The sequence below is a fragment of the Cygnus atratus genome, chromosome 8 (assembly GCF_013377495.2).
Source record: "Cygnus atratus isolate AKBS03 ecotype Queensland, Australia chromosome 8, CAtr_DNAZoo_HiC_assembly, whole genome shotgun sequence".
NCBI lineage: Eukaryota > Metazoa > Chordata > Aves > Anseriformes > Anatidae > Cygnus > Cygnus atratus.
Window position 1 is genome coordinate 20992829 of NC_066369.1, and position 15715 is coordinate 21008543.

The 15715-nt window shown below is 39.0% G+C and overlaps 1 protein-coding gene across 5 annotated transcripts in view; it reads right to left on the reverse strand.

The window, feature by feature from the left end:
• Nucleotides 1-15715, reverse strand: part of ST6GALNAC3 (ST6 N-acetylgalactosaminide alpha-2,6-sialyltransferase 3) — a 219097-nt gene that overhangs the window by 63640 nt on the left and 139742 nt on the right. For all 5 annotated transcript variants that reach the window (XR_007708623.1, XR_004777323.1, XM_050712423.1 and 2 more), the window contains exon 3: nucleotides 14025-14434. Coding sequence is in view for 3 of the 5 variants with exons in the window: in XM_050712423.1 (XP_050568380.1) it covers nucleotides 14025-14434 (410 nt within the window). In the remaining 2 variants the exon portion in view is untranslated. The remainder of the gene's footprint in view (nucleotides 1-14024; nucleotides 14435-15715) is intronic.

Genomic DNA, 15715 nt, shown 5'->3' on the forward strand with positions numbered 1-15715 from the left:
CTGGAAGGTCTGGAAAACTGGCCAGATCCTACTGAAGAAAATGTCCAGGAAAAAAAAACCTTCAGAAAGTTATTTTTCAAACTGACCAGGTTTGAAGGATGCTAACCAGCATTTTTGCAACAATATTTGACTAGTTTTTTCCTCAAACATTTCCACCTGAGGAGTGACTTCGGAAATGGAGAAGCAGGGCTTGCTGTGATCCATATGTTGTGGTGAGGAGAGAGATAACTCAGAGCTTTTTTACAACAACAGTGGGCAGGGCAATCCGTCCTCAAAGAGCATATTTACAGGAAATCATCAAAGATAAATTTGTGGTTTCCACTTTCCTGATTGGGGCGGATGGTACTGTATGATTGCTGTTCCAGACCCTCAGGTTTCCTGCTGTTTTCAATACTTTGCACTTTAAACTGTCTTACAACTGACTTTGGTCACGCGGTGGTTTGGTGTTTTTTTAAACTTCCATCCATTTAACTAGTTAATGCTTTCACAGCTCTTTGAAGTTTTAAAGCACAACAAATTTAGCAACTGTTCTTAATAATCATTTGGACAAATGGATCCAGAAAATTGCATATTGATGGAAGGAGTTTATGTTCTTTGCAGTCAAATATTTTCTCACTAGTTTCATGCAAAATTGCTTGGCCAAACAGATTTTCCCAAGGCTCTCTCAATAATGAATGTAACTTTCTTTTCTTTCTGGCTCTTCTCCGAACCCATCAGGAAAGGGTAAAGCATAATGACATAGGTCTGTTGTCTCCTGTAACCCTCTGGGACTGTTTTCTCTAATGTGATTGTTTGAAAATCAGCAGTTTTCTGCCAGGAAATAAAACAAGCCATTTTCCTTCCAAGTAACACTGGAAAAATCAGAATGTCACAGAGCGTGCTTACTCATGCAACATTAATTTTTAAAAGAATCAATTTTGTAATTTTTCAATTATGGTTTATTATAATGATGATAATCACTTTTTTTTGAGAAATCACTTTTTTTTTTCCATTGCTAGTGCTTGGGGCTGTCATCAAATCACTTTCAGCAATGCTGAAAACACCTGGGCTAATAAACCAGGCATTATTTATTTATACTTCTGTTTTACTTATTTAGAAGCATATTAAACATCAATTCCCTTAGCAGTTGGTGACGTTACAAAAACTAAAAGCAAATAAATTACATCTAGCACATAAAGACTCAGAAGTCACTGCCAGTCTGGCTATCCCAGACGGTTACAGCTGAAAAGCACTTATAAAATCCAGAACAAACCAAGTGAAACTTGCTCAATGCTAACACCATGGAACATACAAAGGGAGCCTCTGGACAAATACCTCCTGTGTTGGGAGCTCACAGAAAGGCTGCGTTGGCTGTGCTCAGGCAGCCGCACACCAGATCCCTCTGCTTTCCACACTGAAATCATAGTGCTGCTTGGTACACCTGAGCACAGACAGGAAACATTTGCGAGAGCTCATCTTACAGTACAGTGGATTGGGGGACGCACCTAGCACGCTTTGCAGTGCTGCAATTTATAGTTGGCAGGGCCTTTATATCCTCTGGGTCAAAGAAATGCTTGCAAATACTTTTATTAAACTTCCTGGTTAGTTTTTTATCTTTCTTTGTGTGTTTCTCCAGACTAGATACTCTGGAAACAGAATTTCTCCTTACTGCATGCCACTTTGAATCTATGTTTGTGCATCTAGTGAATATGCCCATACATACATATACAGAAGCATATATATAAATTGCCATATCATAGCTCCAAGCCTTCAGCAACGCTTGCACATACAGAGCTACTTACTTGTGTAACAGGGAACATGTGCTGTTCATACGGTAGGTCATGCCAGAGCTTAGCATTTAACAGCGTGAGTGCAATGGGTTTATATTATGTTCACATTTTAAAAATAAAAAGCGTACAGGAAATCACTTGGTTTCTGATCAGAATCTGAGCTCCCTGCTGTTTTAATTCACATAGCCAACAGTCATCAATAAATAATCATGCTTCTACATCCCACTGTGAAATTTTGTTTTTGTTTTAAGTACTGGACGTACCGAGTTGGGATCTGCAATTCCAGACCAGTCTTTCAGGAATTCTGATCCGTGATTCAGACGGAAGAGCAAGGGCAAGGGCACAGGCACATGGAGGAGAACTGTTCCTCATCACATACCTTGCAGGGCTGTGGGCTGTTTTAATAGAGATTGTGCAGAAAAACAGGAGGTGTGTTCAAGGCAATATGTTTCATAATAAAAGGACAAAAAGCGGAAAGAAAAAAGCTATACAGATGACAGAGTTACAAACAATGAGGCAGAAAATCAAAGAGGAAAAATGTGGAAAATACCAGTAAAGTAATGATAGATAAAATATATGTATGTGAAGGAAGGAAAAAAGAATATTTCAAAGAAAGCAAGAAATATGCCAAATGGAAACAAGTATCCTATTAAAGAGAAATATGAACAAGGAAGAGTTTGGATCGAAGTACAGTGACAGCATGACAGCCCATGATCTGAGTTAGCTAATCCAAATGGAAGAGTCTGAGATGGGCAAAAAGAGAAGGAGCCACAGAAGCTGAAACACCTCAGAAACTGTTTGGGGTCAGGCCTCATGGATGATAGGTGTCTGAGTATGTACCGAGCTCTCCTAGCACCCAAAGACGCAGCCAGCGGCCAGGCGCTGAGCACCACCACCCAACCGGGTACACTGCGGCTCCCAAGTTCAACCTACCACTTAGCTCACTGGAACAGAAAATTAAACACTGCTTCTGCAAAGATACAAGGTTGTTGGAAGCAGCACCTCCACGGAGGTGACCCTGTATGTGGACTCACCAGATAACTCAGCTGGCCTCTGTACTCACTCTGCTGCACCACTCCCACCCCATCGGCCCTGAGTTGCCTTGGCCTTCCCATGGCTCATGTGCGACAGTCACAGGGAACGTGGTGAAAATGGTGAAGATGGAAGCCCACAGTCCCTTCACCTCAACAGAAAGGCTCCTCAGAGTCCTTGGCAGGGAGGCCAGGCTGCCATGACCTCCTGGCAGCGGTGAGGCTGCCAGCTGTATCTGGGGCTCTCTTCTCCCCTCTTCTTTCACATTTACTTCCCAGCTAAGTCTAAAGCATTTGCTGAGTATACAGGGGACAGAGACACTGGGCAGTGGAGGAACAGCAGAAGGCCAAGCATTAATTCATACATTCATTGAATAAATAGAGAAATCAAACCATTTGTTGCTGAAATGCAGGCAATTAACAAACTAATTAAATATCACACTGTTAGACCAAAGACATTTTCTATTGATGTCATGAGGAATAATACCTAGAAAAATCAATGTAATTATATTTCAATGCCTAATTCATAACTGTTTTACTCACATCTCTTAATTATACTTTGCAGTGAAATGGATTAGATAATATAATTCCCATCTCCATGAGTTTGGCATTTAAAGGTAACGTTCAACCATGTCATTATGTTTAGAAAACATTGAAAGTAGTGAAAAATGGGGGAGCAACCTTACTGCATCTTGAAAAATCAGTGTAGTCAGCTCTGGATGTACAAACACTAAAATGTCTTAATTCTAATCAATGCTCCTGCCCCTAAGATCATTTGGGAGCTCTAGCCATGTGTTCCTGAGCTAAGCACTTCTAAATTTGAGCCCAATGTCCCAACATACAAAACAAGAAGCTTCTCTATTCATGTCAAAGCATTGTTTTTCTGTTCGTTCTTGCATGTTCTGTCTCTGTATCCAATAGAAAAGGAACTTGCCCAAGTGGCTGAGCCAACATTAAAACAAACTTACCACAGACGATAATGCACCCATTTAACATTTCTCATTCACCTAAAGAGAGAAGTTATTCTACTGCCTGCCTCAATGTCAGGCTACCTTCATTTTCGTAACACGTCGAACCTAAATGACCTAAAATGATTTTTTATTTCTGTTCAATGTAGCCACATTGCACATAACTACCTCTGGTAAGTAAATTTCAAAAACATTCAAAATCTCAACCTTTGTGAAGATTTTCTTCCATTAGATAAAAAAGAATTTGTTAACTATTGGTTTAAAAACAGTCATATTTCCAAATACAGAGAGCGTGGATACAAACCTTACTGAAGCATCCAAATCTACAAATCCATGCAAAATATTCTCTTTACAGGAAATGCAATAGTATTGTTAAACATAATTAGATATAATCTTCCCTGTTTTCATTAGCTATTAACATTATGTAAAGATAAACTAAAGCATAATGACTCTTTTCATTATCACATAATTGTTATTTTAATGGTTACATTATGAGCAATATGATACCACACATATTTCCACCTTTCACATTAGTAGGCTATTATTTTGAAACTTTCTATTACAATCCACCCACAGAGACCAGAGTATTAATGCCACCATTTTAGCATAATGATGACCATGGGTTTGAAATCAATATGATAGCCTTGGGAAAAATGGAAAGCAATAATGAACAAAATATTTATATCATATGCCAGTCTTGGCCCTGGTACACAGACAAAAGGAAAACTTTAAATGAAACATGTAGAACTGCTCTTGCTAATGCTACCCTAAAACTGGTCAAATACTTATGAAACTGGTGGTTATTATTTCAAAAACTGAAGAAAACCTTTAAGTGATCCATAATTAAAAGTTTCAAGTGAAACTGAAATAACCTTATCCTAACTATATCATCCCCAGGTACCATCCTACACCCTATCCAGAAATATTGCCTAAAATACTCTGTTTCCCACTGGTAAGCAATGAACTGCCCATAGTTATTCATTCATTCATCACCTTTCTCCTAACCAGGCAAAGTAGTGTAGCTTGGCAGGAAGCCACTGATGCTTAGACAGGTCGAGGCAGTACATAACACCTGAGGATGTCCTACATAAAGCTAAATTAAGTTCCATATCTGCAAGGCACTCCATGAGTGAGACCCAAAATACCTCCAGGAGTGAGAATGCTCTGGGATGCCACTGCAGCTAAGATTGCCTGGCTGGATCCGTACAGTGGGGCTGAACTCCAACTCCCTTGAACAGTGTGCTTTCTTGGAAGAGCAGGTAAAGGCAATTTAAGACCATCAAATAAGCCCGGAGGAGTTAAGGACCACTGCTTTCTTCTACTCCAAACACAAACCATATTTCATCAGTGTCATCACTAATATAAAATTGTAGCAGCCCACACGGAGAGCAAAAAAAAATCTCTGAGCTCCAACAAAGCCACAATTCTCCCTTGATGAAACGAAAAAGCCACGTATGACAAATGCTAGTCACATTTGTTAAGGCTCTGAAGGAAGCTGCGGAGATGATGCTGAGAAGCATGGACACAGGATAGGAAAACTTATAATACTTGAACAAATTGAAGCTAAATTCTTCTTTTAGAGGAACACACTTCGCAAATGCTCTTCAGATTATTTTCTTTCCTTAATATTTTGATTGATTGTAAAATGTCAAGAGACTACTGCTAATTTCACATGGAAGGAAGTGCCAGAACATTACCCTGTTTGGCTGAAAACAGGTTATACAGCAGCAGAAATTGGTTCTCTTCTGCGGTTCCATACCATCCCAACCCACAATTAGCAGTGTAGGAGACAGGAAAGCCATCATGGTAAATATACAAAATACAAAGATCCCCATAGGCATGAATTTCCACATAGCAATAGTGCCTGCTTTCCCCCAGTGTCCTTTTCTCAGGGAAATCCAGTTGTACAAAGGGGATAAATATTCATTGCCTCACAGAGACATTTTGAGGCTTAAGTGATATCTGCAATATATTAGGAAATGCTATCATGGAAAATGTTTGGGATGTTCTTCAGTGACAGGAGCACCAGTGTCTCTAATGAATGTACTTCAAGGAAAGCTTGGAAGCAACATATGGAGAGACAACTGAACTCAGAGTGCTTATTTCTGACACTTTGTTTTTATTGTTAAAATAAAAGCACGCTGTTTGTTTCTTAGGATTGCATCTGCTATTGCTTCCTTTCCATTCTCTGTGTCTTATTCTACACAAATGACATCATCTGCAACGATTTTTAAAGTTTTGCAGCAGATGCTGGGCTTTGGAAGTTTTAATGAGTCATGCAGAGATTGCATTGCGCAGCTCAGGTTTCTTCTCTGTAGCAGCATGAACAGAGCAGAGATGTGCTTGCTGGGCTGACTGACTTTTAAAAAGAAAAAAAGAAAAAGAGGTCTCCAAAGATCAGGCTTGTGTAAGAACAGCAAACTTGCAAAGAACAAATATGGGCATTTAGAACATTTTCTGCTACTGTAGTTGCATGTTTATTGCGCCCTGGGTAGGGCAGCTCAGGCTGGGAGAGGAACGGTGCTGGGCATGCAGTGCCCCCTGCACCGAATGCTGCAATAAGCCAGAGCTGCCAACAAAATGCTGCAAGTAGAATGGCTGAACCTTTGATGCCTGAATCAAAAAGTATTCCCTTTCACACCCAAACTGAGTTACATGCCGATTAGCATTCAAGACATCAGACAAACTCTTTGAGGGCACTCCTCAAGATTCATAATAAATCCCCAAGTTGTAGCTATGTTTTTCCAAACTGAGTAAAATTGTACATGCTGCTCTTGTGCACGTTACTCTTGAAATGCATAGCTGCCTCACTGTTAAAGGCTCAGAGAACTCGAGCATTACAGGACCTGTATGGGATGTAGACGGCGATTGTTTTCTAAACACAGGTTGCAGCACAACCCACCAGCACAGCAAGCTCTCCAAGAAGCATGGCTGTGAATCCCGAGTCACCCTCGAAGATGTGCACACTATAAAGCCACGTGCGCACGTACATATTTGTAGGGTTTCACTGTTCTGAAATCGCAGACATTTTGTCTATGGGATACATGATCACTGACACATAAACAAACATTGCAGAACATCTGCTTTGTTTACGTATGGGTAAAAATACATATTGAAGCTCTGCATGAGCTAGTTTACACCAACTTCCAAATGAACTTAATGAGACAACATTTCACAATTCTCACAGTTTTCCTCCCACCTATGTATATGAGATCTCACATCTGAGACCTGAGTTCTTACAGATTAAATTTTCAGTGCAGTGTTTGTTTCCTAATCCTTCTGTATTTTTAAGGCAAAATATCCCAGTAGCAGTTCTAGCTAACCTGTTTCCACTTTTAACCAGTTTTTCTTCTATTGTGTTGCCTACCTGCTCAAAGCTTTGAGAAGACAATATTTTCTATATCACATTCACTGAGAGATTTGAAATTAGTACTGGGTCACTCTTATTCTCATACACCCTTTCTTATGAAATTCTGTTCTTGTAAACGTTATTAGCTAGTAGGTGGACAGACATACAGAAACCCTTCTCTATCTGAAGCAATAAATTACCGTAGTGTTTTATTGCCTGCCTCTGAAAGTTGCTATCCTCCTTGAGCAGCAACTCTGTAACACAAAATCTCCCAGTGCATCACATGCAGTTTGATTGCAGTATCTTTTATATTGCTAAACACTGCAAATATGACCCAGTGTACTTTAGGGAACTTCCATTAGAAAACCCAGAGTTATCAGTAACCAACATGTATCACACTAAAGTAATAGCAACATTACATTATTTCCTAATCTATTTAATATATCTTAGAAAAGCATTGCTATATGACAAGCAGTGATAAGCATAGATTTCAACGGAAATCATCCTGTTTTTAAAGACAATTATTTCAACTGGCAGCAAGGTTGAGTTAAAAAATAGATTAAATTCTTGATTTTTTAAAAATTGTTTTGTTCTTTTAAAATTTTAAACTCTTTTAGAAAAATCAAGGTCTAATTTAAACACTGTGATCTGAAAAATCAAAAATGCTGCAATGGAAGATGATCTAGTGAAGCCTCTTCAGTGAAAAACTGTGCTTCTACTTTTTTCCTCCAAGTCTTCTGCCGTTACATCCATAAAATAGCTGCAGCACCAACAGCAAAACAAGAGCCACTAGGACCCACAGTGCTACCAGGATTGTTAGCATTTGTGTCATTGGCTTGCCTTACCCTTCAAATGTAAACGTTCATGGGATGTGAGAAAAGTCCAGGAAGAATCTCATCTATATGCGCAATCACAATGTTGCTCACGAGAGATAAAACTATGCAATCATGGCCATAAAAGCTGTAGAACATTTAAAGGACAAGATGGAGAAGGTGTGCATGTAATTAGGACAGTATCAAACTCTGTACAAAAATTTAACATCCGGTTTGTCAGGAGCAAATTCAGTGGCATCTAAAGAAGATGCAATAAATTAAAAGAATGAAATGTTGAACTAATTCAAGGAACATGTGAAAACACATGAAGGTAAAGTTGATTCTGGTTATGTATTTTTTCACTTACATCATTAGGTAAAAAGAAATAACTCCATGGCTAAAGTCAGCAATCACCACAGAATCAATAGGTCTCTAAGCCCACACAAATGCAGCCACACACTTCCACAAAATAATAGCTAACACTGATAATTTCTTAAATAAAACTTCATTTTACTACACACATAATTACTATAATGTAGTGGGAGCTGTGTTTCTTAACAAAAGTGTCACTGCTTTGTACAGCATTTACTGACATGTTAATAAAAAACAGACTTCTATTGAATTCTATCTGCCTAATAGAGAAAAATGTTCATCTTAATTAGGAAAATCTTCACAAAGAAACATAAATGCAGATACTAATGGGCTGCAGGGAATAAATCTAGGACACTCCCGAACAACTGGTGTTTTACCACGGAATGGAAGAGCGAATGCAGTGAGTGTAAACCCCAAAACAGTTGTTACAAGTCCAATGATTGACCACAAATAGCAATAGAGTTTGAGGTTTTAAGTGTTTTATAATGAAAAATCTATTTATTTCATTAAGGTTTCATGCTTTAGACCCTTGTTTTTTCAGGTAATAAAGCAGTCTTAGCTGACAATGAAACTATTTAAGCCCTCTTTGAATTAAGATGGACAAATCCATTAACGTTTTTTGAAGGGATTACTTTATAAAAAGAAAGAGTAGAAGTGCCAAGCACTAGTTTGAGAAAGATCCACAGTCAAGCACTTGAAAAATGGTCACTATATCAAACACAAATTTGAGGGTTTGCTCTGATGCTCTCAGGCAATGGAGAACTTTCGCTGACTTTATCAATGTAACAGCAGAGGCTACATCATGACAAAGACTACATAAAAATGTAAACTACAATTTTTGTCCTTAAAATGCTTAAACAAGCTAATGTTCCCTAACTCTGTTCATTTTCGTTTCAAAGCAAAATGAACTTTCTCTCATCTTTCAGAGTTTTTAGACAAAGCATGTTAATATAAAGCATGGATGAGAAGCACTTCCCAAGTCCCAAGATCTAACTTTGAGCCAAGTTCAGTGTCACTGTTCCCAACTTCCCAATGAAAAACTGCTTTCTGCAAATGTTATTTAACACTGGCTAAGATTTCATATTTTCTCTGAATGGTCCCGATGGGGAAACTAGTATGTTTATGTAAGCAAGTGCAAAAGTGAAAATAGCATCACTGTATTATTTTATTCAAGCGAACATCCAGAAATACAGCATAAAACTCTGGTGATCTGGCCACGGACAGCTTTGCTATCTCAATTCACAGAGAACGTCACCAAAGTATAGAAGTTGCAGCTACCTGAGTCTCAGAGAATGTAATTTCATTTATTCATTTCAGTGACATTTTTACTAGACTACAGTTTTGCATAGATTAGTCAGACACATCAAAAACCACATATTAACTGAGGTGAAGCTGTGATGACTGCAGTTGTCTAACAGTGTCAATTTGAATTTCAGATGAATATAATTTGTTAGCTCTAAATGACAGAGATATAATATAGATCTCATATATCACCAAAGTAATAAATAGTGTGCAGAACTGCGTAAAATAGCAGGTTGAGCACACCTCCGAATTTTGAATCTTTATGTGGAAGTCAGTGATCAGGATGATCCATCTTTCTGCCTCAGATGATAAACCAGCTTTCTCACAACCCAACATGTAGCACCAAGTGGCACAGAGGAAACTGAGAGCTTCTGGAGGAGAAGCACAACAGCAATTTCATTTCCTCAGAATTGTCCAAGATATTAACAAAAATCCTTCAGAAAGAGCAATCTGATTGCAAACATGGCTCACTGGACCTACCTCTTGTAGACATGCTTGTATAGATAATAATCTCAGAAAAATGTTGTTGCATTGAACTGAGTTGTTTGGGAACGGGATGGCTGTTGTTAGAGGTAAGACAGCACATGCAATGGGCTAGCCAACTGGCTGGCTTTCAGCACATTATCTCAGCTCTCTTAATGGGATTTTTTGGGGATCAGAATACATCTCCTGGGCAAACCTTATCAGGCTCTTTGCAGGTAGTTATTTATAACAAGTGTTACCACAGACGCCAGGTGAAACTGTGCATTGAGCGGTATCAGCACACGCGTTAGTGGCTCTTTGCTGAGTCTCACCGTCCTCCACAGGCAGCGGCAGAGCAGCGGTCCGATCACACCACCAGCCTGAGAGGGGACGTGGAGCGGTGCCATCAGAGGCACTGCCTGGACACACTGTGCTGACAGGTCAGCCTGAGATGTTTGTAGAATAAACACAAATGGAGTCTGAAATCTGGATGACATTAGAGTGTCTCACCAATATTAGCACAGATTTATTTTATCATTGCTTTTTGAAAGTGACTTTTAACGCAGTCTGTTTTCTAAATGATCCTTAAAAGACACTCCCTTCTTCCTCATCACCTTCACCTAAGGCAATAACATCCAGTAGCACTGATCTATCTGCTGCTAGTTTTCATTAATTTTACCCTCCCTAAGGGTGGTGCAGCTTTGGTGCCAGCTAATTAAAACCTATTTAGGGCTGTTCAGTGCACTTTATCAGACCAGAATTAGCTCTGCTGCTTTAATGAGGACTACAGTTTTCTCTGTTATTACCATTTAAATGTTGTTATATCATCTTGTGTTATATTCCTTATGCATGGCAAAGTTAAAGATGTCTTTAGAACCACTTACCTGGATTGAGGTACATACAAAGATGCCACATTTAGTGATTGCCTCATGTTTCCTTACATTCTTTCACTTGACTCAATGCATGTCATATACCCAAACATCAATGAAATACTGGGAGAAGCTGCCAGGTTTATGCTCCCTCTAGGGAAGCACCAAGTAAAATGCATTAATGAAAAATTGTCAATGTCTGGTAATGAATATTATTTATGTACAACAATTATTCAAAGTGGATAAGCATTCACCGCCTTGAACTCATTGCTTCACTAATGAAGACTCTCAGAAAGAACATATGTCCCCCAGATTCATAACACTGCATGCAAGGTTAATTCACCAGCATGGATAACCCATATCTCAGCATATTTTGTACTGTTGTAGAATAAAAATGCCTCATTCTGAGTTAAATCAACTAGTCTTCTGGAACTTCTTTAGGAACAATTCTTGTTTCTTCCATGAACCTGTAATAAACTGCCTGTCAATAGCAAAGCTGTGGGGTTTGAACCTGCACTCACGGAAGTCAGGGATGAAGCTCCCATGTCAGTAGGAGTGCAGAACCACAGCTTTTTTTGCAGCAGAGAAGTGACTGCAGCACACACCTGTTAGCTGCTTCTGAAAATATCCTTTAAAACTTGAGCACTACTGAAACTACTTATAAGTCCCACTAATTACCTGAAAAGATAGTACACCAAAGAGTAGAAATAGAAAACTCATTAAAGGCTTGACAGACTAGAAATCTGTTGTAATTTTACTATGCCTTAGTAGCATACACTGTACATAAGGACAGTATTTTAGGATTAAACTAAAATAGACGTGATTACAATCCACTCGGTACATTTTAGAATATGAGTTGAACTTGGTTTCCTTCCAGAATTTTTGCTGGGAACATGTTGAAGCAGACCTCTGTTCAAACTAATACAGCGAGCAAGAGTTGATGTTTCTCTGAGGAACAGAAGGAATATTTGGCTGAGGAACTTGATTCTGTCTCAGTATCATAATAGTCTGGCACAACGTGTGAAACTATTTTCATCACCCCCAAATCTCTTGTGCTGTGCCTTTACTGCTTCCACAACTGGCGTATACCTCTAAGAGCATCATGACCCTCCCTGGAAACAGCAGAAGGGCCCTGTGAATTGAAGATGTTGAAGAAAATGAAACAGCTTCCAAGTGGAGGTCTCCTGATTAGCAGGGAGCTGCAGGATGTTTTCTAGCGATATAGAAGGTGTTGGCTGGTGACACGTTGATTGTTCCTCTTGTTTTGGGCTTACAAGTGCATAAATGATGCCACTTAGCATTTGATGTGGAAAAGTAGGACTAAAAATGAAAGTAACAGTAGATACAAGGATAGTATCCGATTGCCACTGTGAGAAGTGTGGTTTTTTCACAGTGTTAAAGGGAAGCGCTCACATACACAATGTGAGGTGGATCATGAGGCAGTCTATCTACAGTTTGCCCCTGTTCACAATGTGAAACTTTTAGTTTCAGAAAGAAATCGGGGCACTGACATCAGGCTACTCAAGGACTTTGTTCATAAGCACTGGGAGGAGAGAAGTTCAATCTGTCTTTGACACGGAAAGAAGCATTTGTATCGTCTTAATTGGGTAATAATAAAACCTTGTGATGTGTTAATTTGTTGAAGAGGAATGCATTAGGCTGGAGCTGAGGATACTTTGACATTGGATGATGAGATTTTTGATAGGCTATACTAAGGTACCCATTACATTGGGCTGGTCTCAAAATAAGATTTTAATGAAGTATTGTAAAATCACTGCCACCTGACAGACTATTAATATGGAAGAGTCATAAATATAAACAAATTTATGTTTATGCAATAATGTACCCATGATCATACTTAGCTTAATTAACAGGTAAACTAGATGGCTTGGATTATAAAAGAGGGGTTTGAAGAATGGATCTTGTGTATTTTCTCTATTAGCCTCTGTTCATACATAAGCTTTTTCAGCTAAACCCAAGAAGCCATGACAACCTTGACATGTTTATGGTGTGTAGGAGCCCCCTCCAACTCCTGAATCACAGCAGCCACATGTACATGTGGTGAACATGCTCAGGGGAAAATTCTTCCCCACATTTCAATGCTTTTTCAAATGGCAAAATCAAGTCTAATCAAGCTTGGACAGTTTGATAACAAAGGGAATCAAGGAGGTCTGAGAGAACAAGCTCTTTTACTGCAACAGCTAAGTCAAAAGGTTAGACTAAGTTAAACTAGTTGAGAATATCTGTATTGTTAGTTTGGTCAAAATAGCTACAGTCCTGCACAACTGCAAATTCATGACGTGCAAATTAAAAGAAATATTGAGGCACAACAGTGGTCTGGAAACTTCTTCCTAGCTAGCTCCAGAGAGTATGAGGAAGAGGTCCCCTTCCATGCCAAAACATGGAGCATCAGAATTTTTGTAGGTCAGTTACAAAATCATGCAATTTGTGGTCTTAATTCCACAGATCCAAATTCAGCTCTGAAAATGTTAGCCAAAATATCGGCCGTCACACTTTCATCTCGTTATAGCCCTTACTTGAGCAGCATAAACACGTATTCTCACACAGGGTGAATACATTTCAGCATCATTCTGGTAAAAGCCTACATCTATTATAGTATCACTGATAATCCATTTTCAGCAAGAAATACAAATAATACACAACCCTGAGGTTTGTGTTTGAAGTAAAGCTACAGTGAATATCAACAGAGATGAAAATACAATATCCAGAGTTATCCTGAGGTTGTGCACTTGGAAATGTTGTTTGTGTAGGATTATCCTCTACAAATAAAATGTCAATTTAATCAATAGTAAATTGAGCTGAAAACAACATACAGCTTTGAAAACATTTCAGGAAGACATCCAATATTTTTGGGACTCAAGCCAACAGAAATGGAAAGAACAGAAGGTAGCGTAGGTGGGGTAAATGGGGCCTAGCTGCTGCCTCATCAAGTGCTTATAACAGTCAAAACCATATAACAATCCATTAAAAACATATCTTGGGACTCATTTAGTAGCTGGCATCCAGCACGGCCTTCTCTCATGTATCTTTTGTCAAACACTATAATTGCTCTTCACAAGTAGGACTTACCGGTCTTTTCCTGTCTCCTTCTTGAACACCGCATCACAGTAACTCATGCGCTTTTCTGTTGTCACATAGATTTTGGCAGCTGGGTAGCTGTCAACAGTTTTTTTCAGCATGTTGTACACAATGCCATTTCCATCCTTCCTCATGTTTCGAAAAGGTCCCCAGATCACATAAACAGTGCTGTTGGTTTCTCTGAAAAAGTACTCGGGATTCTTGAGTAGGAGAGGCACGCTCGTGTGAGAGACCACTCTTACGGTTGTCCGCTTCCCAACGTCCTCCTCATAGCCCTTTGTGGGAGCATTGTTCATCCTCCATATGCACGAGGACTTGTCTATCTCAGCTCCCACCTTCTGGCCAGCCATCTGTCCTGAGTTTGAAACAATGGCACAGAGATCACAATCTAGTTGTAGAGGCTGGAAGAAAGAAAACAAAAATATATGGAAGTCCTTCTCTGTAAAGCATGGAGACTGAAAATTCAGTTAATAGAAAGATGAGCACAGTCCAACAAATTGATAATGATACTTCTCTATCAGTCCCCTTGAGTCCAACAAATTGATAATGATACTTCTCTATCAATCCCCTTGTGCTAGAGCTGGTGGAAAACCCTGCTGCCTCAAAGTTCTAAATGCAATCCTTTTTAGTGAAATAGGTAGCAGCTGTAATCTTCTCCTTTGGTCTCCACCTTGCAAAGTCAACTAGAAAAATAATAATTTCTTTTTCTCTCTAAATGTTACTTTTTCACCTAGAATACAATGAAAGAAAGCAGAAGCAGAGAACAATACTTAGATCAAGGTCTTTTTCTCTCTTAACAAGTTGTCAGCAATAGGAAAAATGTACAGAAAAAGTAATGCTGGCAATTTAACTATACACTGACTCTGGTTATGTGTCTGCATGAATAGTTCTCAAGTTTCTGACAGAAGTCAAACATGAACCACAACTCTAACAAACAATCTGTAGTATGGAAACCCTGCAGTTGGAAAGAGGATGTAGACACAGGAATATGGTGTGCTCTCCAGAGAACAGTTATGACCCATGAAAAATCAGAGGCAGATGGAGTGGTGACATGGGAACTAGGAACTTATCGTGGGCAAAGTGAAGTCAAAGACAGTATTTCCTGAGTGCATTCCATGGTACTATTTCTCCCATGTGAATTGAAAATAGTTGTCTGTTTAACAGAGATATAGGGACCTATCTGATGTTTCTTTTGCCAGAACAGAAATAATAGACGGTATCCTTTGGTTCTTTTGCACCAAAAGATTAAAAGAGGATGTCTTATGTTTAAGCTGCATTGTATGACAACTTTGGATAGAAATCTAAAAAAAAAAAAAAAAATAGCTAGATCCATCCATAAAAGCTACAGAAGATGGTCCAGGCAACATATCGTCTGCAATTCTTTGAATTTTTTGTACGGTCACAGACTTGATCTTCCGTGCTGCTCTTGACTGGAAGCCAGTTACTTCAATTAAATGTTTGTTAGGAATAATTCCTTTTATGTTCTTCTGACATTTAGTTTGATGAGACACTAGGTGCTTTTCTGACCAGACTTGTGGTTATTTTCCTTCAAAATCACACTTCTTTTAGTTGATGTGGATAACATCCCAGCTACATTTGACCGCTATAACCTTAGGACCTGGTGGCTGACAAAACCTCAGTTTTCTTTGGTAATGGTGTATTGTATAAGGACAAGAAATAAC